This window comes from Penicillium chrysogenum (genome assembly GCF_028827035.1).
Source record: "Penicillium chrysogenum strain IBT 35668 chromosome Unknown utg000001l_segment0_segment0, whole genome shotgun sequence".
NCBI lineage: Eukaryota > Fungi > Ascomycota > Eurotiomycetes > Eurotiales > Aspergillaceae > Penicillium > Penicillium chrysogenum.
In genome coordinates, this window is record NW_026622749.1 from 2,625,929 (window position 1) to 2,651,753 (window position 25,825).

Genomic DNA, 25,825 nt, shown 5'->3' on the forward strand with positions numbered 1-25,825 from the left:
ATATTGCCTTGAAGATCTCCTCAATCCTGGGTTTGCGTCACTCACCATTCTCGCAGGGTTCTACGTTATGCGCTCTAGACAAGCGATAGAAGATCTAGTAGGCAGTCAGCTATATGGGGCCAGGTGATTTTATAGCTTGTCCAGTCACTCTAGAACATAAGTATAACAAATGAGAGCATATATGACCCAGAAATTCCAGGGCCACAGGGACCATTGTTTTGCACCCCGACAATCTTCGATTTTAACGTCATATTAGGCCTGATGAGGTGCGACTGTACAGGCTTCTACTCAAGCGAGTGGATATACCTACATATATGTACGAAACCAGGTACATAAACCAGCCCTAAAGCCAGTATACCAAAAAAAAAAAGAAGGACCAAAGAGACAGAGAAGAAGAGAAAAAGAAAAAGACCCGGAAATCACGACGCCTAAGCAGTCGGAACAACTCTCATTGCTTTTAATTTAGATTACAGGTTCAATACGCTCCAGATTCATGACCATGTTGCAGAAAATTCGAAGAAAGCAATACATCACAGGTTGGTCACCATACGGTGGACGATCGGGACAGCACTGGGAGGAAGACTGCCCATCTCGGTAATAACCATGTCGACGTATTCAGCAGGGGTAACATCATACATGATGTTGAGCAGCTGCAGGTTGGGAGTGTTATGCCAGTCCGCAAGGGGCGACGACGAGGTCTTGTGCGGGATGACAGGAGATTCGGGAGCCGGGGTGCGGTTTCCACCCTTCTTATTCTCAGGCGTAGGGGGGGACATGCGCATCCGGGGTGGGAACGGCGAGGGAGACAGGGGGTCCATGGGTAGCAGCTCGTTGGCATCGGCGATTTCGTTGACGACGATGCTGTCGAGGGCGACGCGGTCGGTGAACTTGATTGTCTCGCAGCAGACAATGACGGGGATTTCGACGCCGCTGGCGCGCTCCTTGGCGGACATGGCGACGAGGGCGGTACCGACGCGTGAGTACAAGCCGCCGTTACTAGTCATGGCGTGGGCGCCGAGGAAGACCTTTGTGGCGTCCTTGACGGCGTGGGTGATGGAGTGGACGAGGGAGTATTGGACGTCGAGCCCGCTATTGGCGAGATCGCGGGCGAGGCTCTTGCCTTCGAAGAGGGGTCGTGAGTCGATGATTGAGACGCGGAATCGCTTGCCTTGCTTGTGTGCTAACAGAAGTGTGTGCTTGACGATGCTGCTGCCGGCAAAGGTCACGATCACGTCGCCGTCTTGGACCTTTTGTGCTGCGCTGTCGGCAATGACCTGGTCGGCGACGGTAATCTTCTCCCGGATAAAGCTGTCGATGTACTCGCAGAGTGAGATCTTTGCGCTCGCCTCGGGGGTAGAGGGATCAATGCCAGCAATGAACAGCTTCAAGGCACGGATGGCATTTCCCTGACTGATGGAGAGGGGTCGGCATGTCGAGAGGTAGGTGATTTGGGACGACAGGTGTGTTGTCAGGTGGCGAGCCAGGGAGGTGCCCAGGGGAGTTGTGTATGATTCAATGACCTTTTAGAAAGCGACTTGTCAGTATATGGTCATAGTTCTCAGCATGAAACGGGAGAAACAACATACTCGTTTAAAAGCAAGCAACGTCGCCACGCAACGCGCACTGCTGCCGCAGATAGCGTAGTCCACCAGCTGCATGCCCAAGGCCAGTATGGCAGGGTGTACTTCCTTTGTGGCACCGCCGACAGTCACACGGCGCTGTTGCCCATACAAATGGCCAAAGACAGCAACCTTCTTATCATCCTTCTTTTTCTTTTGCTCCACGAGAACGGACCCAGTTTGCGCGACGGGACCTGAGCCACGGCGCGGGGGCGGCGCTCGGGGTCCCTTCTGCGCAGAGCCAGTGCCAGCAGCATCCTTCTTCGGGGTAGTTGGTTGACGAGGCTGGGCTCCAACACTAGGAGTGGGAGTGGTACTGCTGGTTGTATTGCCTTCCCTCTCAAGTTTCTCTCGGATGCGCCGGGCAGCCTTATCGGCCTTGGCCTTCTTCTTCAACTCAGCTGGGGTAAGCGGCTTGTCTGTGGCGTCGTCGGTAGACGCGGGCGCATCTCCGGTGGGCTGGGTGGGTTTTGAGTCGCGGATCGGGAGAGTCTGCGGAGGTTTTTCGGTCGCGGGCTGAGGTTGCTCTGGTGCCGATGAGGCAGGGGGGAGACTGGCGCAGTCGGCGCTGGATTGGAGGGTTCCGCCATCTTGTCTGTGAATTAATTCTTGTGTGAGGGTGGCTCTGCGACGATGGTGGGGAGAAGGAGAGAGGGTTGACTCACGGGAAAAGAAATGATGCCATAAGCGGCCCACGCAGCGGCGCAGCCCTAACTTGCGGTTCATTGCAGACAATGGACAATGTGTATTTGTTGAATACTTCTTGAGTAAGTCTCAGATCCTCTTCAGTTGAATGCCTAATTTCAGACAGCAATAATTTACTACTCCTAAATCAATGACATGGCCTCCATATAAGACCGTTGCCTGAAAGAAACTCATGATACCCAATGAATAGGTTGGTTGGCCTTGAAACATGCATAACATCAAGTGTCTCATTATTCATCGCAGGGGCTCGCTATAACAGAAATAAGTACACAGGCCAAAACTAGTCTGGTCCCGATTCAAACAAGGAAGTGCAGACAAAGACCTCAAACGTTTGAAAAGGGCATCACAGAAGAGCAGACAAAGAGATCGCCGCCAACACCATTTAATCCCTGTACACCCAAAAGATAAAAATAAGTCATATCCACATATTAACGATTGCTGACAATGGTTCCCAGGGCGCGCCGTTTCCGAGTCGTATGCTCCTCGATGGGGCGGAACCGCTCATGGTCTGTGGCCAGCTTCCTCTTGAAGACACTCAGGTCACCAAGAAGTTCATGCATGTGATTTTGCATGAGTTGGGCCTCGTGCTCGGTGACACCATCGGTGCTAGTATCGTCATCTTCCCAGACGTCCATGTCGGATTCAGCATCTGATACCAAAGGAGAGCCTTCGCGGTCCTCCGGATCATGACTGGGTGGTTGATTCTCATCCTCCAAGGACATAATGCTTGGCTTTCGCTGCTCGAGCGTAATGGGTGGGATTGGGTTCTTGAGACTCTCAACCGCTAGCTTCAGATGCATGCGCAAAGCGTCGTTTTCTGTTTGCAGTTGTCGAATCTTGCATTCACTGACCATCTTATTCTCTTCCATGAGGCGTTGCATTTTCTCGACTTTCTGTTGGTACTCTTCGAGCCTTTCGTCGGAGGCCTCGCTCACCCGCTGGTTGACTGCTGCTTGGCTGACGCTGAGTTGGAGGGTGCGAATTGTCTCTGTCATCTCTGCAATCTGTCGATCACGCTCAGCTGCCGACATTTGGTCTTGGTTGACCCGTGCCCGTGTTTGAATATTCTTAGCTTGGTCTGCATAGCGAAGAGTCGAAAGTGTCTCTTCATAGTCGGCAGGTGCGATACAGGCGATCATCGCTGTCTTGGAGTTGCCGCCTAGACTGTCCTTCAATAGCCATGTCAGGATCGAGTCGCGATATGGTACCAGTTCTTTGCCCTTTCGCGGGCCGCGCAGTTTCTTAGGATCTGCGAGCGCTGCAATGACACGTCCTAGCGTGGTCAAGGACTTGTTGATATTTGCACCCTCACGAAGTCTAGCGCCAGTCGCTTCGGTAGATTTGGCACGCTCGGAACCTGCCAGATCGACCAACCGAATCCGAGCAGTACGCTCAGTCGTCTCATCTGTTGACAAGTCGTGGTGGATCTGTTTTAAAGTAATGGTAAAGACTGCATGAGATCGGGACGAAGTGTCGTTCATCTTAGTGCTGGCCGTAGTTCGTGAGACGTCGCCCTTTCGCATAAACTTCATCAATTCACCGTAGTTCCTCGCCGTGACCTCTGTCAAATCCTTGACGTACGGACCTTCTGAAGGCGATTCGCGAATGCGGAGATAGTGCGGGGGATCTGTTCGAGGGACCAAGAGATCGCGAACATGCTCATTGTATACTTCGAAATAAGATACTCGGACGTTGTAGCTGATATCGGGAGAAGGCGAGTTCTCAATGCGCTGGAACAGATCCTCGCACGTTCGAGGAATCAAGCCGGGCCTATCTGGTGTTCCCATCATGGTGTAACTCTTCCCCGAACCTGTCTGTCCATATGCGAAGATACATGTGTGGTACCCTTCGAAGTTGTGATCCAGGAACTCTTCGCCAAGGGAGTTGTACACATCTTCCTGGTGCGCATAATGCTCGTCCTCCTCGTTATGGGACCAGAAGGAGTTATCGAATGTAAAAGATTTATCTTCCAAGGTCTTGCCGCGGGCCTGCGACTTGGGTTTCCCTTGATCGCCGGGTTTCGGTTTCGGTGCTTGAAGGCGGGTCATCTGCGTGCGCGGGTCCATCGAAATCAAACATTCTGCCTTGCGCTCGATTTCTACAAGAGGTCAGAATATGTCCTCCACTTTTGGGGATCGCCTCCCCGCATCCCTCCCAAACAACACCTACCTCGTGGTAAGAACTTCCGCACTCGCACGACGACGCGCACATTTCCCCCTGGTGTTAGGCTGGCCATTCCATCTCTAGTATGGGGTATCGCGAACCCCTCTCGTGCGCGGAAGGAAGGACTTGAGGCTGTGGATCGGAGGGTGGCGGCGGAAGCGGAGGTGGAGATAATGCTGGGTGAGGTGATTCCTGTGGCGGCTGAGATGTCGGATGAAGCGGCTGAAGATATCGAGCCTGGGCCCGGATGGCCGATGTGGTGATAGAAGCGCGGATCTAGCGCCATGTCCCTACTACTGTCGCTTAATAGCTGCACACAAGCATTGACGGCGTCGCGTCGTCGATCAAGAAGAGAGTGGTACATGCAAGATTGATTCCATGCAATGGGATTGACAAAGGGGAAAATAAGAGATAGATTGGAAAGGGAATATGTAGACTGGAATGAGTGAAAGGGGGGTGGTTACTGTTGCGCGTTGTTTCCTTGGGAAGTTCAAATGTTCAGTTCATTGTAAACACACTTGGTGAGTCTGGAGCATATTTTGGCGGAAAGAATGTATAATATCAGAAAAAGAAAGAACGGAATTGAAATTGGAATAGAATAATAGAATAATAGAATAATAAAGCAAGGTGATGATTTCCTTCTACATCAAAGTGTCACCGTCTACAAGTGCTGTTGCCATAGCAATGACCCGCCTTAACTCCACTATTATATAGACAAAGTACATGTGCTACTATTAAGACCTATTAAAACTTATTAAGCCTACTGAAACCTATTGAAACATATTGAAACCTGCAGATAGCTTTCAAATGTAGTTAAATTCTTTGTAAAATATATAGGATATGGACAATTACATGTACTTAATTTCTGTTCCCCTTATATCAAATTGTTCACTCAGTCTCTCCCCTACATAAACTCCGAAGTCTCCGCGTTCATCGCCTCAACCAAGTCGGATTCTTCGTTAGGCTGATTCTTTGTAGCGCCCCAAGTTGGCTCAGGTACCGGATTGCCAACAGAGTCCATGTGTTCACTCAAGAGTTCAGAAGGGCCCATTTCGCTGTGTTCAGCCTTTTGCGTAGCATGATTCCTGGCTCTGGCATTGGGGGCTTCCACGCCCTTATTTTGGCCTTTGTCCTTAGGCATGTCTTCATAGTGTTAGCGAGAGTTCTTATAGAGCATCGCATCCCCCCACCGTCAACTCTCGATGCTCTTTTCATAAGGTCCAAGGGGTTAGATTGGGATCCATACCAAGAGACGTTTGTGGTTATATGGTAAATTTCATTCAGAATGTTTGATGACTGTTTAAAATCCGGGGAAGGCTGTCCATATTTATGGGCTGGAGGTGGCGGCAATGATACGATCATGACGATGAGATTCACCACCACTTTGGGTCCTTCTCCCTAATCGCCATCCAGATGCATCTAGTTGTGCCACTGATTCTATGGTGTTCTGCGACAGAGCCAGTTAATTTGATGCTTGTGGACCGTGGTTGTTCTGAGGTAATTCGTGGATACTGGACGTTTGGATATGCCATCATAGCTTTTTTGCCACAAAGCTCTATTATTTTGGCTACCCCACGCATAGTATCTTCTTTAACCATCTGGGTGGCGATCGAAGCGCATTGATTCTTTTGGCCTAGTAACTACCCTGGTTGAAGGTGTCCACAGGCGCAAGTACAATTCGGTTATGTGCTGAACCATATGACGCCGAGATATCACCTCTTTACGATCTAGATCGTTCATACGTCGGGAAAGAGTGCTCGAGTGCTCATTGGATGCTAATTATTTACGTCCAATCCCAAAGACTTAGGTTCACCAAGGCACAGTCCGACCAAGGTAATCGAGGTATTCAACCCCAGGTCGTTCTTTCTTTGCAATAAGCACATTCACCAAGCTAGGGATGCTTTCTTCGATAGTAAGCCGAGCATCCGGACCTCCCAACTCCGTTTTAACCCACCCCGGAGCCATCACCACAATTGGACGCGATGGGTCCTGACGGGCTGCAAAGCTTCGCATGAACATGTTCAGCGCGGCCTTGGTGCCGCGATATACCTCTCGCAGACCTGTCTCATTGTTGCTGATGCTTCCCTGTCCAGAGGACATCACGCCGATAAGACCCGTCGGAGCCACATGATGCGCCAGACCTTCAACGACACGCATGGGGCTGAGCGAATTCGTGACCATGACATGCACAAAGTCCTCGGTTGATACTTCTCCGATCGTTTGGGTTGGGTCGCGATTCGTTGTTCCGGCGTTCACAAACAGGACGTCGAATATCTTGCTCGATAAGCGTTTGTCGAGCGCTTGGATTTGATCGGGTTGGCAAATGTCCAAGGTCTCAATATCAACTCGGCCGTTGTACTTGTCTGCTAGCTCCTGGAGTAATGTGCGCGACCCTCCACCGCGGACTGTCCCGACAACGTTCCATCCCCTTTCTAGGAATTCTGTTGCCATAGCATAGCCAAGGCCACGCGAAGCGCCGATGAGAAGAATTGTTGGGGTTGAAGCAGACATCGTTCCAAGCTATTTCAAACTTGGTCAATATAGTTGGGCGGATTCGGTGCCTTTTAAACCCAGCAGAGTCGGCTCGGCATTTTCTGGTCCCAGGTTATCTCCGGCTCGGATTCCCCTTGGGGAAAGCCTGGTATCAGCAGGGAACAATCCCAGCTTAGCCGTATCGAGACTTATCCATGGATAACGGATTGGATCTCATCATCGGGTTATGGTGATGTATAGCAGAATGGCGATATTCCCCGATTATCATGCCTCGGGAACCAGGAAATTGTTATGATTGTGCATAGATTAAATGCTCAAAAATAAATACGGAAGCGTCAAGAATGAGAGCTTCCTAACCAGTTCGGCGTCTAAGAACTCAGATCTGGATGATAAAGGTCGAGGCCTGAAAGGACTGTATCCGACTATCTAGTCATCTATGTCAGAAGAACTAGACGACTGTATATATCCTTGCAACTCGATCCATACTCTAAGCACCTTGGCTTCTTTGGATGATTTGTATAAAGTTATCTTCATAGAGCCGAAACTCCAAAGAACACCCGAACCAGACACTATTAACAATGATCTATGCACATCTAACTTTATGTCCTAACTCTACTCAATATCTACAACACCGGAGCAAGGCAATCCGCATCACCTAAAAATAGCCACGCGAATCTATTTCGGCGGCGCAGCCTTCCAGAACAACCACGCAATGGCAGCAACAAACTTCAACCCAGCGGCCATCCACAGCGCAGACTGCATACCACCACTGCTACGACTCAGCCATCCACCGACAATAGCACCAATAAGCAGACAGACAACACCACCAACACGACGGTTGCGCTTGGCATTCGCAGTCGGCTTATCAGTGATCTTCGGATCGGACGCAATATCAAAGTAGACACTCGTCAAGACCACGGTCGGGATCTCATTGTAGCCCAGCGCACGACTGCACGTCATTCCGCCCGCGGACTGGAAAGCCAGCAGGGCGATCGGGATCAACTCGAGGAACAACTCGCCGCCGGTTAGGGCGGCGTCAGCGGAGGTGTGGGGGATGAGATCGGCTTCGATTAACGCGACGGCGATGACGATGAGCAGGGTCTGCACGAGGAACGAGACGAAGAGGGTTCCGCGACGGACGGAGCCGACGCTGCGCATGACGATCGAGAAGATCATCGCGCCGACGAAGAAGGCTGCGATCGAGACGAGGGACTTGAGCCAGCCCCATGGCTTGTTATGGGGTTGAGCGGAGGCGCCGAGACCGAGGAAGATGGTGTTTCCTGTTGTTTGAGGAAGGGTTGTTAGTTTTTGATAGTTTGTGTTTCGGGGACTCCGGGCTTTTTTTTTTTTTTTTTTTTTTTTATTGACTTTGCGCCCCTTGCGGGATGCGGGAGAGCGACGATGATTCATACCGGTTTGCATTCCGAGGAAGCAGGACCACGCATTGTAGGCGCTGCTATCGCATAGTCCGGTGAGGAAGGTGAGGAGCAGACAGATCAAGTCTGCGTGTGTGGGTGTCAGGTTCTGCTTCCATCGTTGGACGACGCTGGACTCTTTGGGAGGAACGCCTGAGGATTCGAGGTCGGGAGCGGCCGGGCCAACTTCTTTCTCCATTTTGACTCTGTGCGAAGGTGTACCACAGAGTACGGAGTACGGAGTACTTAATAAATAGACCAACAGGTACCCGTGGAGTAAAAGACCTGAGTCACGGAATTTTAGCGTTGGACGGCTCGAGGCGACTTCCGAGGAGAAAGTTAATTCCTCGGCGATTTCGTCCGATTGCGGTCTTCTGCAGACGAAAGTAGACTTCTTCAGGACTTCCAAGGTTCTTCAGATAGTTATCTATATAATATTTATAATATTTCAGATATACAAAGACCCTCTTCAAATTCTGCTGCCTGGAAGCTAAGCACGCAATAGTGGAGAGTCCCGGCGTAGTCTCTCGGATAGGGCTGAATTAAAGACAACCAACCACATCCTCTCTATTTACTGAATGTTGGATGTCAGTATAACTGGTATATGCATTCTAGATATCACGGGTTACACTCGAGGACATATCTGTGTCACAGTATGTTCTTCAAGATGTCACACAGCCTAGTTAAAGACAACATCGGATCTCGCCAAAATTAGCGGGAAACGCACCCGACTCACATTCGACATATACCTGGCTCATTGGGGTCAATTGCATATGTCTGTATGCAAGAGTTGACCTACGACACTGAAGCGACGACAAGAACGGGTTCATGGCCGACACTACGCGAAATGATGCAGAAGAGGGTTACAACAACTGTCAGATCGCCGGTGAAATGTAAGCCCTAACCACTATCCCTGCTAACTTTGCTTGCAATATAAAGGAGTGAACGACCTTGGCTTCCATGGGGGGGAATCTCACTCTTCCCTGGCTATCAGCTGAAATATGCACAATCCCACCGGGTAGCAAGTATCTTGCATCTAATGCAGCCACTGTTTTAGCCAAGAAACAGCTGCATCTTTCGCCCTCTCCAACCCCTCTATCTCAGCTTTATTCACCCGATTCATTGAGGTATAAAATGAGCTCCAACCCGAGAATTACCTATATTCAATGATAGCGCAAGTTGCCTTCGGCTCTGCTGCGAATATATAGGGTCAATCCTAGGCGCCATAACCTCATCCGGGATACCAAGACGCTAGAGATTCTCACCGTAAGCTAAAACAAGTGTGCAGGTGAGAAATCGAGATGCAACCGATGAAGTGCCAGGACCTTGGCAAAGGCGAGATTCCGGATTTGCGCATGTTTTTGTTATCAGTGAAAGTGAGGAGATCTGCCCTGCGCCTTCCTCATCGTCCCAAGACGGGATGAACCTACACATTTCTCGGCATACAGGCAACCCTCCCTTCGTCCGGTCAAACCACGCTTTTTACTCTCGGCGCCTATGCCTTCCTACATCTTTTTCCCCTGTAACCGTTATTTGCCAGTGTTGGGGCGTTTCTGCCTAAAGCAGAAAAGACCTCTGCTCCTCACCAGGATTGGTTCTTCCTTCATCTCTCTCTTTCAGCTGCAACACTCAATCAACCCACAGGTGTTGCAAGGGTTGTCGCAACTGTGACAGAAACCATGATGGTCGTGGATGTCACAACAATGACAGTTCCAGTCACGACACCAGCATCAAACCCCAGGGCGGAGATACAGCAAAGCCAGGAAGAATAGGCATTGTCACGCAGCTCCAGAAAAGACATTCACGAATACACGAGAAGCGCACTGACGGCGCTGAACCCTAAGTGAAGGAGCTCCCAATTCTAGAGAGTGACAGCGCAACAAATACTCCAGTCGGAATGGATGAAAGACTGGGGTCAGCCACCCTTGAAATTCCGTGAAAGAATAGGAAAACAAACGCCTCATAGCAAGCTTGAAAATCTGGGGGGAAAGATGGGAGTACTATTTATGTTTGCCTCCATCTGCCATCAGATACCGCCTCAAACTGGGATGAAAGACCTGACAGTGTTTGTCGTCGAACAAAGTGTGTTTGCTACTAAGCCTATTTAGGAAATATTTGCCTTTGTAGGTAGAGCTTCAGTATTGATACTCTTCACTTCTGGCGTTTCCTCTCGAAAATTTTCTTCCTCATCTCTTCTTAGCTCTTCTCAACTCTCCTCTTCACTCCTGGCGTTTCTGCTTAAGATTTTTCTTCATCCACTCATCGTAACTCAAACGCAACTTAACTCAGCTTGGCTTATTGAGCTAGCTTAACTCATCTCATCTCAACTTGTCCTTCGTGTCCCTTGTCCAAGATGCCACCATTTAAAGTCGCGAAGAAAAGAACGACAACCAAGCAAAGAATGAAAGATGCCATACTCGACCTCCACAGCAAGACACAAAAGCTATCCCTCACCCAGCTCAAGGCCTATATTGAAAACCTTACATCAATGTTTGAAGAAGGCCAGTTTGAGCGACCAACGATCGCAATCTCTTCCCTGAATATCGGCGACGTCCAAGTTTTACTCCAGCTCACTCATTCATTGGACAACCTTGAGCTCTATAATAGAACTCCGGTTGAACTATCCCCCGTCTACGGTACGTATCTCTTAAGGAAAGGAATGTTCAAGTTAATGTGACATATAACTGATTTGACTAAGTTGAATGGATAGATATAACGAGAGACGCGTTTGGCAAAAGTGGACCTAATGAAGCGTTAACCCGGATCACTCTTAACAACCTCCTCATCTTCGCCCATCATTTTGTCACCTCGCAACCTGGCACTACTTCCTCAGATATGAATATAAACATGAACGACTTGAACTTAAATGCCGAAGGCCTCTGGCGTTATGGCCCCGTTATGCATAAGGACACCAAGCACGACCTTGTTGGGCGCCCTGACTATAGCCTATGGTACGGTAATGAAGAAGATGTGGCTGTCAGTGTTGTTGTGGTTGAAACGAAGGGAGTTGAATCTGTGACAAGCGGGGTCTCTCAAACTCTCGGCTACATGGCTTGCGTTCATAGACGTCGAAAAGACCTCCAGAAGAAAGATGCAACTGTGTATGGTGTTGTGTCTGATGGCCAGTGCTGGTGGTTCTTGAAGATTAACAATGACTCGGAGGTGAGTAAACTATACCATGAAATCATACATGTTCTAACTTGAATAGTGGTCAGAGTATATCATTACTGCTCGCCACGGAAATTATCAGGAGGTGGTAGGAATACTTGTGCATATATTCCGAACTGCTGCGACCATGTCTCCCGCTCAGTCAGAGGGAACATCACTTCAGACCCACTCAAAGGAGGCATCTGCTGAATCATACATGGGGTTTGATGAGGAGGCGGTGGAAGATGACGATGAGGAAGAATTCTGATTGTTCTGTTCTGTCCTGTCCTGTCCTGTCCTGTTCTTCTTCTTCTTTTCTTTTCTTATTATTCTTATACCCTGATTCCCTCGAACAAAAGCTTTTTATTTTCTCTATATGGATTCCCTGATTCTGTATGATCATATTCAATCGGCTATACGAGTGTTATAGAAAAACGAATTCTATTAAAGAGTATATCATAGCAAGCTTGAACTCATCCACAACGACAACTCACAACGCCCAAGTCCTCACGACCTCAAGAGAATCCTTCTCAATTTCCTTCCACCCCAGATTTCCCCACCTCTCAGGCCTCTCAACAGCATCAACAAACTGCCTCAGCGCGAGTACCGTCTGCACGGCCCAGCGCTCCTTACTAATCTTCCCAATCCCCGTAGCCAACGGCGTCATAAGAATCCTGCCAATCCTCCCCTCCCCCTCGGTTGCACGATTATGCCCCTCGACCCGACACAACAAGCTCCAAACACACTCATAGATGACCTCTCTATCCCAGCGCACATTCCCAGGCTCACGCATCGTGGGACAAATAGCCACCCATCCACAGCCGTATTTATTCTGCTTCAGGTCATCCGGGAACTCGACAAGCGTGCACGAGCCCGGTGGCGCAAAACCTCGCCATTTCTCGTACAGGACTGTTTGCGCTGCGCGTGTCAGAGCGTGGTAGTCCTCTCGTGGGCTGAAGGTCATGGAGATGGCGTGGTCGAAGGCTCCGTCGAGGCGGCCGTAGGAGTTTGCTGGTGAGACGATTAGGTCGAAGGTTGTTCCTTCTGGGAGGGAGTTGAGACGCTCGTGTATTGGGGTGATCTTTAGTTTCTCTGGGTTGTGGTCTGGCCAGGTTGTGTTGAGGGCATTGTTGAAGGCTGTTATGAAGACCTTGTCCATGCAGAGCACGAGGATCTCGGGGATGTTGGTAGTCATCTTTGATTGGGATTCTTGATGTAGGGGGCAATGTTGTATGTTTTATAAAAACAGGGGGATGTTAGACAGCAAGTGTCCACGTGTATGTTGTTAAAGAGACTGAGCCTCAAGCCATCATAGTTACACAGCCCCGTACGTATGACTCACTTAAACCTAATGACTGTGCCTTCCAAGGTTTGCTTGTTGAAGACGAGATGTCAATAAGGGAACGTAGGATGAATCTATCATTTAACGGCTGTATTAGAGGAAGCTACTGGCGACATGTATGTTGGCACCTTCTCTTAAACTAGTTAGTTACATAGTGTCATGATCTGCAGGCAGAACTAAATATCCAGGCAACCTGTGACGTGGGCCCACTTCCCTCTTTCGGAATATGTTCCCTCCAGGGCGTGATAAGGGTAATCCATACAAGCTACATATACCCATGGAGAAATTATGAAACTCATTCATCTAACCCAATATCCCTCTCCTTTCTCAGCGTTGGCTCCTCCGTCAAATCGGTACCACCTCCCACAGCCCGGCTCTCCTCTTGAGTCGACACGTACCGAATCAAGCTTTCACACAACCGATCTAGAACCCACTCGGGCTCTGTCTGTTTTGCCAACATGGGACTATTCTCACCGATCCAATCCCAATTAACAAGTCCATATTCATCTTCATCACTCAAAATGCCTTCCTCACTTGCTGGCTGGTTTCTCTGTGACGCAGGCGGCCGAGCTCGCGGGTCAGTGAACTGAATGAGCCGGGTGAACTCGACCCATTCTCCGTAAGAGTATCGTTCTCGTTTGCCTTCGCGAGCCTGTTTCGAGGCGCGCCGAATAGCAAAGGCAAGTTCCTGGGCAAGCTCAAGCGGGGTCGGGTCGCGGGCAAGTTCTTCGAGAGACCGGTGCGGATGAGACTCGGCTAAATCATCGTTTCGAGTATTAGATTGCCCAGCCTCCTCGGCGTCCGCTCTTTCCCGGGTGTCGGATTCATCGGCCCCCTCGAGTGGGAAACCGCGCTCGCGTTGCTTTTTCTCTTGGCGAGACAGGATGAGCTGGGCGATGCCGGGAATCCGACCCAAGAATTCCTTATAGACACGGGATTGAGGAAGCACGGAGTAACTGGCGACTACATCAGTGGCATGTCTGAAGCCAGCGACGACTGTGTCGCTCATCTCGGAAATGAGCATGGTCATAGTTGGGATGGCGATTAGAGACCATACCACAAAGAAAGGTCTTCCTGGATTAGACCGCGGTGTGAAATCACCGTAGCCGATGGTTAGCAGGGAGACGAAGCAAAAGTAGAGCGCTTCGAAGTATGTAATGTCTTCTAATTTCCAGAACACCACTGCTCCGCAGCACCACACAATTCCGAATGCAACGATGCTGATGACCAGATTGTTCCAGCGGCGGAAGCGCATTGTATCGGACTGGATACGGCGCATAGCGTCAAACCGATCTTTTTCTTCACGCATGACAAGGATCCTGGGTCGGCGACCAGTGGCAAGGGCGTTGATGGTATTGCGAATTGGCCGATGATGATGAGTCCTGGAGCTTTGGCGAGTGAGAGCTGGAGGGGTAATAACTTCTCCACTAGTCGGGTGTTTCCCTTGAGAAGAATCGAGCTCGTCAAAACCGATAGACTGCTCCAAAGTGTATTGCCGTTTCTGTTCAATGTGTTTCTGAATGACATTGTCGTAGTGAACCTCGCGGGCAAATCTGAAGATGCTTTCCACAACAAGTCCTAGGATGATAATTCCAATGACTGCATATGGCCAAATAAGACCTCGACCGACGGAGTTGGTAGGAGTGATGTCGCCATACCCTAATGTGAGGACGGTGACATCGGAGAAGTACAACGCATCGGCGAAAGAGATCCCGATTACCCGCTGGAAAATAGCCGCGCCAATCAATAGCCAAACGACCAATGCAGTCATTTGTAGGATCAGGGTTCGTTGCTCGCCAGTCAGCGAGAAGTGTTGCGGGTATTTGCCCAGGAAATAGCCTAGCATGTTAATCATCAAGACGATGCTTAAGATAAAGTAGAGGACTGCCGCAATGACGGCACTCCAATAACCCTGCGAGTAGACCCTATCGACGCCTACCGGGGGGTTATAGATATCTGTGGCTATGGTGATTCCACAGAGCTACAAGCAAGCGTTAGGTCTGGACATACAAAACCGGAGACAGGGAAATTTTACTCACGATCCCGGCGGATATGAACCACAAAATGATCGTCACGGGCAAAGCTATGATATAGCGTACGATCTGGGTAAAATTGAACAATAAGAACATATTTCCCACAATCCCGCAACAAAGCGAGATGGCATTTAGGGAAATGCTCCTATTCGTGGTGTTAGAGAAACCTGATTCAGGGTACCCTTTTGCTCTGTACTCACCAGCGAGGGTCCGGATATCCTTCTTGAATGAGGTTTCCAGCAGTGCTATCTTCGTATGAAAGAATTTGGCTTCGCCACGGCACAACCAATGCGGTGACTGACATGACATTGGCGAGTGGTCCCGTTGTAGCAGCAAGCAGCGGGATGGCTGTGGACGCAATCCACCACGACTGTGGCTCGTCATCTTCGGGTGGTCTCATGTGAAATTGATCCCGGATCCATCCCCATAAGGATAGCCTATCAGACTTTTCGTCTGTGGGCATCCCCTCTGTCGTAGATCCATGTTGCATCGTTCGCCTAGCATGACCATGTGCCCAGATGGGGGCAGCCGCAAAGTCCAATAAGTCTTGGAGATTCGAGGCTAAGCCTTCAGATATCTCGAAGCACCTCACTTTCCAGGAAATAGATTAAGGTTGAGGGGAACTTCAAGGGTCATATCCGCAATGTGATTGCATCAGGACAGCAGGAAACAAGGAGTTCTGGTACTTCTTGATTATTGACTCCTAAACAGGTCTCCAAATAGACCGAGTCGAGTAATAATATCTCGAGTAAGCCGCTCAATGCGGGGATTCAGGCACTAGATAACCTGCTAGTATCAGATAGCAGGGATATCGACGACCACCGAGTTTGCGGTCCCGTGACTGCCCCACGTGCGTCATCATTATTCTTCCAAAGTTCACCACAACACAACATCTGAACTCTAGGAACTATATTAAATACGAGAATGTTGAACAAGGTTGGCTGAATATGGCCACATGGACTTGGAGTCTATGTCCAGGGCTAACCCTGGCAATAATGAGTAGGTAAGAAGACCATGGGACTTCCATAGGCTTATGCTTCTATATCAAGTTCAAACTGTTATGGACCTCATCTCATGTCAGTTCCCAAGAGTGTGCATGGTATTAACATATGGCCGGCTCTTTCTCCAACCCCCGGGGCCAACGTCTCACAAGCTCGGTATGACTCCAAATCGAGAAAGAGATTCGAAAAGCAACTTGGAAGTCTGAGCCAGTATCTATGCAATCCAATACCTAGCTTATGGCATCTAATTAAGCATATACTCAAACGAAATCAAGAAACCACTTCCCGCAAACCTTCAATCTATACACAATCAAACACCTTGAATACGAAACATGTCTATATTCAATAACCGCCATCATCCTTTATAATAATGCCTCAAATCTAGTATCACCATGCAACCCAGAACAAAGCTGGAAAGTCATGCACGCAACCACACCCCTGTGCCTCACCTGTGATAGGATCGCCACACCCTCGGGAACCCCCAACGTGCATGCATTTGAATTTCGGAAGAAGCCAATAACAGCCACGACCACCTGCATGAGAAAAGGCAAATTGACTAGGCGCTGGGACCTATACTTATATGAAATGTGACATCAGCCGATATGGGAGTGATAGTACCTACATAACTTTTGGAGGGCGTACGGCCAAATACAAAAACTCCAACAGGGCGATTCTAGGCGCCTTCTATGGTTCTAGAGGGCGGGGTAGTGATCCACATGCATTGCGCAGGAAGCGCTGAGGGGTATCACATCACATCATTGCCTGTTTTGGGGATCTGGACTACGTGGAAATAATATTGACTTTACAGGTGTACAGATGGGTTGGTCCTCGGAATGTATAGGAGAAAGTATAGGAGAAAGTATAGGAGAAAGTATAGGAGAAAGTATAGGAGAAAGTATAGGAGAAAGCATTAACGAGTGTCAGGGTCTATCGGACGTTTGGGTCGTCATGGTTCTATGTACAACCCGGTTCCTCCGACCCAACATCAAAAGCTTAAAGGACAGGAAAAGTAGTAGACAGCTGTGCGAAAGACAAAGGAAATAATAAAGAAAAAAGACAAGCACGTATATAAGAAATCGCAAGATGGTATCATCGAAGCAGAGTGACACGGACTTCAACGGCAAGACAAAACGGACTTGACGGCCAGAAATGAAAAGATTAAACAAGGACGCCAGAAATGGAATAGAATAGATCAAGAGGGCGCCGTCCTATGACAGAAACGAGATCAAAAGCAAGGCGCCGGCACCGAAAAAAAGCAGAAAAAAAAACAAAAAAACAAAAAAAACAATAACGATGATCTTTTGTGTCGATTCCTGGAATGGATCGGAAAACAGACAGTAAATGCAACGAGCAAAGTCAGCCGAAGCCAAAACACGCTCCAAATGCGATTCAACAAGTTTCAAATGCTCCAAATGTAGATAAGAAAAGCAGTAGGAAAGTCTGTCTCTTTTGGGGGGGAATCGCTCCCTCGGTCGATGTAAAAAAGAAAAAAGCGTATGAAGAAAACATCCTATGCAGCCGTCGGTCGGCGCAGAATGTCTTCGCAGTTGGCGTCGAATCGCATATTCCAGAGACGAATACTATTCATGAGCTTCTCGGTATTTTCAAGCTCACGGTCGCGACCGAAAATCGATTCGACAAATTCGCAACCTGCATTGCGGCCCATTGATACAGGCCCTTTGCCACCTTCTCGTTTGGCAGCCTTCCACATGTAGAGTTCGCAGCCCTTGAGGAGCTTCTTGAATCGGGACCAGAGGCGCTCGCCGCTTTCCAGGAAGTCTTCGACGACTTCCTGCGCCTCCACGCGTTGGATGCGAGGGAGACATTCGTCGGCCCTCTTTACTTTGCCCGCCAGCTTGATCAACAATAGCCACAAGTCGCCCGCGACGTCGGCCATGGGCGTCGATGCCCCATGATGAAAGACGGTCCAATCGTAGATCCACTTTCCGAGAGAGTTCGCATCAAATACACTACCGAGCAAGATGATCGGCGCTTCCGTCGGGTCCCAGTTCTTGATCGAATAGCCTGCTGGAATCCCTGCGGCCTCGGCGTCATCTTCGGTGGCGATGGGTGGCGGTTTGGCAGTAGCTGGTGGCGGTTTGGGTTTGCTGGGAGTGCGAGTTGATGTGGATTGGCGCCTTGCGCGGGAGCGCCTGGCCGCTTCGATATCCTCGTTGTTAGGAGCCTGAGTGAAGTAGAAGTGAGAATCAGCTGGATTTGATTTGCGGTAAGAGGCCGAGGTGGTGCGACGGTGTTGGCCAGGGCCATCTCGAGTGGGGTTCGAGGCCGGGGGACGACCTGGGCGACCGGTACGGGGCTCGCGGGCGTTGGTGCGCGGGATATCGAATGCTTCGTCGACCACATCGACGAAGATGGGTCGAGTCTGCGATTGCGACGGGTAGTATCCGTTGCCGAGGCCATCCCCCGTAGGATGACCGGTCGAGGAGTATCGGTGGTGTTTGGGCTTTCCCGCAAAAGAAGCACTTACATGATCGTGCTTTCGCGATGGAATGCCATAGTCTGGGGTTGCTTCATAGTAGCCTTGTGTGTAGCCCGACGAATACCATGGTGTTTCTTTGGTGGCCGTGTAACTGGCCTTGCGGTTGTGTCGTCGCGAGGTGCCCCGAGGTGAAGTGTAGGAGTTGGCGAACTGAGAGGCGTAGTAGGCGTATTGAGGTGAGGTGGGAGGAGATTGAGTGTAGTCGTAGGTTGACCACCCGGGCGGTGGACTGGAGTAATGATACATTATCGCGCGAGCATATGGAGCACCAGTCGATCAGATAATGTAAAAGAGGCGACAAGCCGGAAATGCAAACAATCCAAAGGCAGTTAAACGAAAATCAGCAAGAAAAAAAAAAGAAAAAAAGAAACCAAGTATATTATACAGGATATCGTGCACCCAAACAGAAATCGACGCCGACTTTAACACTGCAGGTCAGATAGGGTTTTTTTGGATAGTAGGACCGTCACCGTGGTACGGTTTCCGATCGAAGAGAGGAGGGTTGAGACTGAATGTGCTGAGAGGGCATTTGAACGTTCTTCGGTCAATCCGAGGAAAAGAGAGAGAGTGCGTTTAGGGGATCCTAGGATCCAAGATCTCCTATTGATAAAAGGAGACTGAGGAAAAACAAAGAGCAGAGAGACCCTCCGCTCCAAAAGATGTTAATGGCTTTGATTTCAGTGGAGAGAGGTGGAGAGTGAAAAATTTCAACCCGATGAAAGGGAAAAGGGAAGATGGATCCTTAATGTCAGCGCCGGTGATATTGGCGCAGGGCCAATCAGTGCACCCGCTAGTGGCTGGCGCGTGTGAGTTGGCGTTGTGGGCTGTGGCGTTTGGATTCTTTCCTTCTTACGGGTATTGAATTTCAATTTCAACGTATTCTATTCATTTCTGAAAGTTATAATTTATTTATGGTTTTCCTCCATCTGGAAGATACTCCGTCTCTCTTATAGCTTGCGCTCGAGCTCAGCTATTACATATTATGACTCAACTTTAGGTGGCAAGCTTGGAAATACAATCGAGTCACTCTCGTAGAAACTAGTACTTTCTATCTCACTCGTGAGTCTGCCAGGATCAAAGTACCATCATGTCTCGATGTCGCTACCCCTCAAGCTAGTCCAGATGGAGACGCTTCCATTGGACGCAATATGCAAACCGCTTGGCTGATAGCCCCTCATTTGAATCGGGCAGCGGACAACTGCATTTTCCTCGGTGTCTTTGAGTTTGCCAGTCTCAAGGCAACTATCTAGCAGATTTTTTGACCGTCTCTTGGTGGACTGACTCTGAGGGAATGGCAAAAAGCAGGCGTTAATGTCGCCACTAAGACGGAGTGTCATCCCACAAAGGATCTTACTGGCTGCCCTACAGCTGTCTGGCGATGTAACTAGTTTAGATCACCCCTCCATCAGCTGGCGTGTCATGGTTGGGTTGGATGAGCGCAAAGCCATGTGCTCGACTTCCAGAACTAGGCTACATTTTCTATACCTCGTACAGTTTATCTGCATGAACGCCATCATTAGTTGCAGCAACACGCACAGTACTGTATATAGCAAATGGTACTTTATATCGATCATAAAAGACAACATCCTCTAGTAGTAACTACCGATGCAAGTACTTGGTTACGATAGGCAGCGCTCGATGTATGCAGTGCGCAAACTAAAGCCGGTTCCATGGTTGGACCGACGGCATCCCAGATTTCACGACGGCCCATCCCGTCTCGTCCAGTGGTTCAGACACCAGACTCCACCAGAACCCCAGAGATTTCGGACATTATTACTATCTGTAACATATACGAACACGTTGCCATGGCAAGAGAAACGACTAAGGAGCCCCATCAGTATCGTCTTTATACACACATCCACTTAGCACTGCCATCTTGGGCGACATCACGGGCCATGCATAGGCTTTACCGCTGCGTCGCTGGGCAGCAACCGCCATTTTGGGCAAAAATATAGAGATTTCGCAGACCGCAACTTGCTGCTTGGGTCTGACCATCAATATCTTCCAGTGGGCTAAGATGACTTCCGCCTAGTAGTAAAAATAGCTCTTAACAAGTATGAGATCGAGAGATGCGCAGCGGCTGTGTACAACGCGTTAGGATCGAAGCCGCATAATGGGGGCAATGAGTTCTCCATCCATAAGCAATTCACTTCTAAATCACCGAGCTGTTATCCATTTTTAATATTGGCTGTCCACGGTTCATTGTTTCAGCGTGGGGCGATGAACAGTAGGCCACTCGTTATGGTTGCGATCGTATTCAGTTTCAAGCCCTAGTCTGCCTTTTCGGGACTGGTCTGATATCAACCAGCGCTACTAGATGTACAGTGAGACTCAACCTAGACTACACGCTAATATTACAACATCTACTCCGTACAACTGATCTCTATCCTATGAGACAGGGCAGTGCCTCTGTATGGTCGATGTAAAGAACAGGACCACCGCAACTTCGTGCCGCCACAAATACCACCAATACAGACATATTTTACGCTCACGCACCGAGCAAAGGAATGAAAGACGGAATTTCCAGCACGTCCTTGCTGCCCACACAAAAGAATCCCAGGTCCACCCCTGATTCGAGGGTTTTTTTTTTTTTTTTTCCTTGAGTGAGTCAACCCTTCGAGAATCCCCCCCTTGTCTTAGCCAACCAGCCAAACAGAAGGTAAAAAACCCGTCCTGCACTGCCGATCATCTAGGGTTGCACATGGCTTATTTCTATTTAATTTTCAAATCCACCCAACATATTTTTTAATCGTATCTGCAAGATGGATCTCACATGCAGGCAGCAGAAAATAAAAAATATGTCGACATATCTATCTGCCCACCGTAGATAATCCAGCGTCTAACAGATCTCATTTGACAACGCCCCCTATTTCTGCCTCCTTCGCCACCCCAACCAAGCTGAATTCAGCCAGGGACGGAACAAAAGAAAGCAAATAAGTTGATATATAAAATTTAATTTGCTGAGTGGGTAATGCCAACTCGCCTAAAAGCCATGGAATTTCTGGAAGGTTTATAGCCCAAAAACCCACAAGCCCGCTAACAAGGCTGCAGGGGGGGCCGGGCTGGAAGCCGGGACGCATCTTCCCTCGGCTGTAGGAACATACATAACCTTCACCTGGCGCACGGGGACGCAATCTCTTATTGTACACCGTCTCCCCAGAAATAATTGGTTTTAATTGTATGTGCTTCTCGTGCGACTCGGTAAGCTTAGTATAGCCGACAACTAGTGTATCATGCATATTCATATGCTCGAAGCGCGGTCTAACGGCTGAATATCCTTAGACAAATCAGGTTTTGGATATAGGGGTTGGATGCCTAGATGCCGGGTGGGTACTCGATACTGGTCGACTGCGGATTTCAATGTGGATAATTGGTAAATTTGCTTTTTGATATCAAGCCCGCCAAGTCTGGAAGTACAGGGAGTGGTACTCCGTAATAATAACAGCCTTCACCTACACTTGCAAGCACCTATCTCACCCCCTAGCCATCTAATTAAACATGGACTGATGCACGCATGCACGCTCTGGACAAGATCCATAAAACTATATCACATGGATAATATGGTTCGTAAATGAATCCTATCTATCTGCCACCCCTTGCACGAGCGGGTGTCGGCTTTGCCGTGGGAGAATCAAAACAAAACCTTGGGCCCGTTTTAGTGTTTGTTATTGGTATTCTAGGCCCAGCTGGAATACTAGCGGTCGGGGAGGTCCTCGAGGGTTATTAGTACGTGTATTATTGACCTTGGGCTTGGTATTGGGCTTCTGAGGTTTTCATTGTGCGTGCTGATCATATAGGGTTTGCATGGCTGCCCTTGCCCTGTGCCCTATAACATACTCCGTAAGCGCCTATAGGTCTAGGTTCAGAATAGGTGTTGGTTGGTACTTTTGTCGCTACGCCTGGGATGTGTGATAGTTAGGCGAAGGGGGCTTTGGTTAGGTTGCATACCAACTACGGATGACTCGGGTTGGTCCTCTCGTTATCTCCGAGTGGCTTGGGCCAGCCCCCTATTTGGCTGCGCCTTTGGGCCTTGGTCATGTAGGACGAGGTTATGTCCCCTTAACGTACTGCTAAGTTGTTCAGCGGAGCAGCTGATTGGGAATTGCTTGTAGCGGGCGGACGGTGAACCCGCTAGCCACGGGTCTATTCCATGGATAGATTATAACATGATCTAGTTCTATTTAAAAGGTCATCCTGATTTTGCAGGTACATATGTACAGACATGCATGAAATGCTATTTAAGCCCCTAGCAAACCAGAAAAGGAAGAGTATGTATAATGTAGATAGTATTGGGCTGGAGGCAATATTTCTGCACATAGAATGAATCATATCATGTTTGTCAAAAACACAACACGCGAGTCGCTGATCCCTGAACAAAGAAAAATCCAATGAGTCCGTCCCACCAGAATGCTGTAAAGCTGGAAACCGCAAGCATATAGCTCGGGCAATTAAAAAAAAGATATAAGGTAACCCGTCTATGCAACCATGTACTCGCCGTCACCCCGCTTGGCCTGCATAACACGGGACCAACGGAAGGCCTGCGAAGAAGCTGGTGCCCTGCCACCAGCCAGCGGAGGGCGGGGGCCGAACCCGCTGGGATAAATTGGGAATGAAGATTCATCGGAATGCTCCGCCCAGATCTGTTCTAGAAGTTGTAGACAGGAAATGTTGTTGATAAAGCCAGAGTCCTTGGAGATATCCTTGCAGCGATCGCGGATGATCGAACGGTGATCGTCCTGGACACACTCCGAGCCGACAATGAACAGTGGCCAGAGAAGATACACGTCTGATTGCACGGTGATGATGCAGTGCATGGCAAGCTGGACAAGATGTTGAATACGGCCATGAGACGATGGAAGGGTCGGCTCGGCTAGACGTTCGCAGTAGAGAAGGGCTGCATGGCGGAAGCACTCCGAGATCTGGTAGACGTCCTGGAGATTCTCGGGTGCCACTTGATATGCTGATGAGGAAGTCTGTGGCGTCACATAGGTAGTAGCGTTCCAGGTCATTGTAGATGCAGACAAGGGCGGAGAAGGAAAAGCGGCCTGAGAGGCCTGAGCAGGTGGGTCGAATCGCCAGGATTCGAGTCGCTGCCTGAGCGAATACCACTCTGTCCAGAATTCTGGAGAGGAAGGACGACGGGATGAGTCGCTACTTTGCGGCGGTGTGGGAAGAGAAAATCCGTATTCGGGTACGGAGCCCATTCCTGGATTGGGCACAACTGTTTCCCATCCCGGGAACAACATATTAGGAGGGAGGGATGCAGTGGGGACACTAGCATCCTTTGGGCGCGATAGGCTGGGCTCCTGTTCCTGGCTGAGGAGATTCAAACGGCCCAGCTGAGAAATCAGCTTGAAGAGACGACCATCACAGCCGGCCAGGTTCTCCAGACCCCATTCTCCATCGGTTTTGGAGCTGATCTCCAAACATGTTCCGCGTAGTTGGACGTCACGGTCATTTGTGGTAGCTGTTAACGTATCAAACCACGAGAACATGCGGATGAACCATTTGAGGCTATCCGGTATGACACGGGAATGGCGCATTCGGATCGCAAGTAGTCTTGTTACTCCAGCGAATTGTGCGCGGAATCCGGCAACGCCAGTATCACAGCCATGGAACAGACAGAGCATTAACAATGTTGCCAGTACAGAGTCCGACAATCGGCGACGAGGGTCAGCCAAATCAGCATTTAAAGCCTTGACGGCCATCCCTCGATGGTGATTTTCTTCTCTCATATACCCTTCGACCATTGAGATGCCATATCGATCTTGGAAATCTTCATCGGTGAGGGCGCGATGAGCCATTGATGACATCCGTGCTGGCAGAGTTCGTTCCGTGGAGAGGTGGTTGTGCTCTCGCCTCTGGCGCAAGTTGCTCGTAGCCAACGTTGCAATCGCCTCCTGTAGAGCCTCACTCTCCATCGCCAAGCGTATAACTTGAGTCCGGAACGGATTTGTCGGAGTATCGAAGGCGACAATCATGGGGGTAATGACTTCGGCGTAGTAACTGATGAGATAACGAAGACGCGGGGTCCGTCCCACGGATCGTGCCAAGAGGAGCTGAGAGAGTGAGGGAGAATGCGCGGCGTTCCAGAGCATATTATAATTAGGATCGTATTTGACCTCCTCCTCATCCGTGTCTTGTGACGCTGGGGGAGTAGCAGCCTGGGACGAGGATGGAACTGCCGTCGGCCAAACCAGAGACCCAGAATTAGCCGTCGGGCTTTGAATGGGAGCATATAGCAATGGTGGCTCCGGAGTCATATCTTGGCTTGTATTGTTTGGAATCATCGGCCGACTGGGCAAAGGAAGCCCTGAAATCGCAGGGGGAGCAGCAAGCGTGCTCGACCACGTTTGTGGATCTGGCATGTCCATTGTCCAAGCCATGTCCGAACACATGTCAAAGGCAGCAGGCATCATAGGTGGGCTACCTTCCTGTTTCACACTCGGCGTCCTTGTACCAAACGATGCCATTTCAGGGCCGGTTGACGGAGGCATCGGGGCCGAAGAATCACCAGGAACCCGCGAAGATGGACCGCTGCTGCTTGAGGCCTCCGGTTGCGATTTCACAGCATTCCCCGATAATTGTTCCTCCGATTGCATCACCGGAAGCTTCTGTCCCCGGAGTTTCCCTCGACTTGCGACTCCAACACCCCATGTCAACGTCGTCTTGTATCCGGAACATTCGCGGCCGAGGTCGAGGCACTGGGAACAATAAGGTCGGCGCCGGTCACACCGTGCTCCTCGCTTGGAGCAGGCAAAGCAGTCGTCGGGGGCTCCGCTGACCACAGTTCTCTTGCGGCGTTTCCGGATCGGAGCGTTCGGATCGGTCTTGCGGGATTTTCCCTTAGGCGCGGGGTCTCGAGAGGGACGATCCGCATTATCGGAGGCCATCATTGACGGGCGTGGGCAATGCCCGCACGGAGTCCATCCGTTTAGACCTTGAGAGACCTGAGCGATTGGAATATTAGGCGTTCACGGGGCGTAGGCTACTTCCAAGGCTCTGGGGGTTGAAGATTTGTAATTGGGGCGGAAATATCGAATGCCACGAGATCGGCGAAATCGGACAGGGATTTGAGGGGGAAGTCGGATTTAAATAAATACGATAAACTCTCTGAGTCCTGCAGAGTGGGAAAAGATGGAATAATATGACGGAGAAAGATTGGGGGGTGGATATGCGATCTTCCCCGGTGGAGGCTGATCCGCGTTTTAGTCGTCTAGGGAGAACTGTCCAAGTGGACTGGGGCGCCTTTTCGAAAAGGCAAATGGTTCCACGATGATCATGAAATTCATTGATATCATTGGAATATAATCCCTCAGTGTCTCACATGGGTTCTTCGATTTTGTTCCATAATCTGGCCTTGATGTTGGCCTTATAACGTACGCTAGTTAGCAGGGGGCTTTCATA

The 25,825-nt window shown here is 49.7% G+C and overlaps 10 protein-coding genes across 10 annotated transcripts; 1 reads left to right on the forward strand and 9 right to left on the reverse strand.

Annotated features, from left to right (window-relative positions):
* Positions 1-530: 530 nt before the first annotated feature.
* Positions 531-2,345, reverse strand: N7489_001058 (translation initiation factor eIF2B subunit delta; the record flags this gene model as incomplete). Its single annotated transcript, XM_056706813.1, has 2 exons — positions 531-1,520; positions 1,587-2,345. 2 exons carry the CDS (start codon positions 2,343-2,345, stop codon positions 531-533), a joined length of 1,749 nt encoding a protein of 582 aa, XP_056571115.1.
* A 407-nt stretch (positions 2,346-2,752) lies between these two features.
* On the reverse strand, positions 2,753-4,773 carry N7489_001059 (kinesin-3 family protein uncB; the record flags this gene model as incomplete). Its single annotated transcript, XM_056706814.1, has 2 exons — positions 2,753-4,422; positions 4,494-4,773. The coding sequence occupies 2 exons, from the start codon at positions 4,771-4,773 to the stop codon at positions 2,753-2,755; spliced, it is 1,950 nt and encodes a 649-aa protein (XP_056571116.1).
* A 618-nt stretch (positions 4,774-5,391) lies between these two features.
* Positions 5,392-5,628, reverse strand: N7489_001060 (uncharacterized protein; the record flags this gene model as incomplete). Its single annotated transcript, XM_056706815.1, has 1 exon — positions 5,392-5,628. One exon carries the CDS (start codon positions 5,626-5,628, stop codon positions 5,392-5,394), a length of 237 nt encoding a protein of 78 aa, XP_056571117.1.
* Positions 5,629-6,296: 668 nt separating this feature from the next.
* On the reverse strand, positions 6,297-6,998 carry N7489_001061 (uncharacterized protein; the record flags this gene model as incomplete). The annotated part of the gene is made up of 1 exon (XM_056706816.1): positions 6,297-6,998. One exon carries the CDS (start codon positions 6,996-6,998, stop codon positions 6,297-6,299), a length of 702 nt encoding a protein of 233 aa, XP_056571118.1.
* A 657-nt stretch (positions 6,999-7,655) lies between these two features.
* On the reverse strand, positions 7,656-8,594 carry N7489_001062 (YoaK family protein; the record flags this gene model as incomplete). The annotated part of the gene is made up of 2 exons (XM_056706817.1): positions 7,656-8,260; positions 8,393-8,594. The coding sequence occupies 2 exons, from the start codon at positions 8,592-8,594 to the stop codon at positions 7,656-7,658; spliced, it is 807 nt and encodes a 268-aa protein (XP_056571119.1).
* Positions 8,595-10,748: 2,154 nt separating this feature from the next.
* On the forward strand, positions 10,749-11,810 carry N7489_001063 (uncharacterized protein; the record flags this gene model as incomplete). Its single annotated transcript, XM_056706818.1, has 3 exons — positions 10,749-11,031; positions 11,094-11,557; positions 11,604-11,810. The coding sequence occupies 3 exons, from the start codon at positions 10,749-10,751 to the stop codon at positions 11,808-11,810; spliced, it is 954 nt and encodes a 317-aa protein (XP_056571120.1).
* Positions 11,811-12,032: 222 nt separating this feature from the next.
* On the reverse strand, positions 12,033-12,737 carry N7489_001064 (uncharacterized protein; the record flags this gene model as incomplete). Its single annotated transcript, XM_056706819.1, has 1 exon — positions 12,033-12,737. The coding sequence occupies one exon, from the start codon at positions 12,735-12,737 to the stop codon at positions 12,033-12,035; it is 705 nt and encodes a 234-aa protein (XP_056571121.1).
* Positions 12,738-13,179: 442 nt separating this feature from the next.
* N7489_001065 (potassium channel family protein) lies at positions 13,180-15,407 on the reverse strand (the record flags this gene model as incomplete). The annotated part of the gene is made up of 3 exons (XM_056706820.1): positions 13,180-14,865; positions 14,924-15,062; positions 15,118-15,407. 3 exons carry the CDS (start codon positions 15,405-15,407, stop codon positions 13,180-13,182), a joined length of 2,115 nt encoding a protein of 704 aa, XP_056571122.1.
* A 2,021-nt stretch (positions 15,408-17,428) lies between these two features.
* On the reverse strand, positions 17,429-18,664 carry N7489_001066 (uncharacterized protein; the record flags this gene model as incomplete). The annotated part of the gene is made up of 1 exon (XM_056706821.1): positions 17,429-18,664. One exon carries the CDS (start codon positions 18,662-18,664, stop codon positions 17,429-17,431), a length of 1,236 nt encoding a protein of 411 aa, XP_056571123.1.
* Positions 18,665-22,893: 4,229 nt separating this feature from the next.
* On the reverse strand, positions 22,894-25,311 carry N7489_001067 (Zn(II)2Cys6 transcription factor; the record flags this gene model as incomplete). The annotated part of the gene is made up of 1 exon (XM_056706822.1): positions 22,894-25,311. The coding sequence occupies one exon, from the start codon at positions 25,309-25,311 to the stop codon at positions 22,894-22,896; it is 2,418 nt and encodes an 805-aa protein (XP_056571124.1).
* Positions 25,312-25,825: the final 514 nt, after the last annotated feature.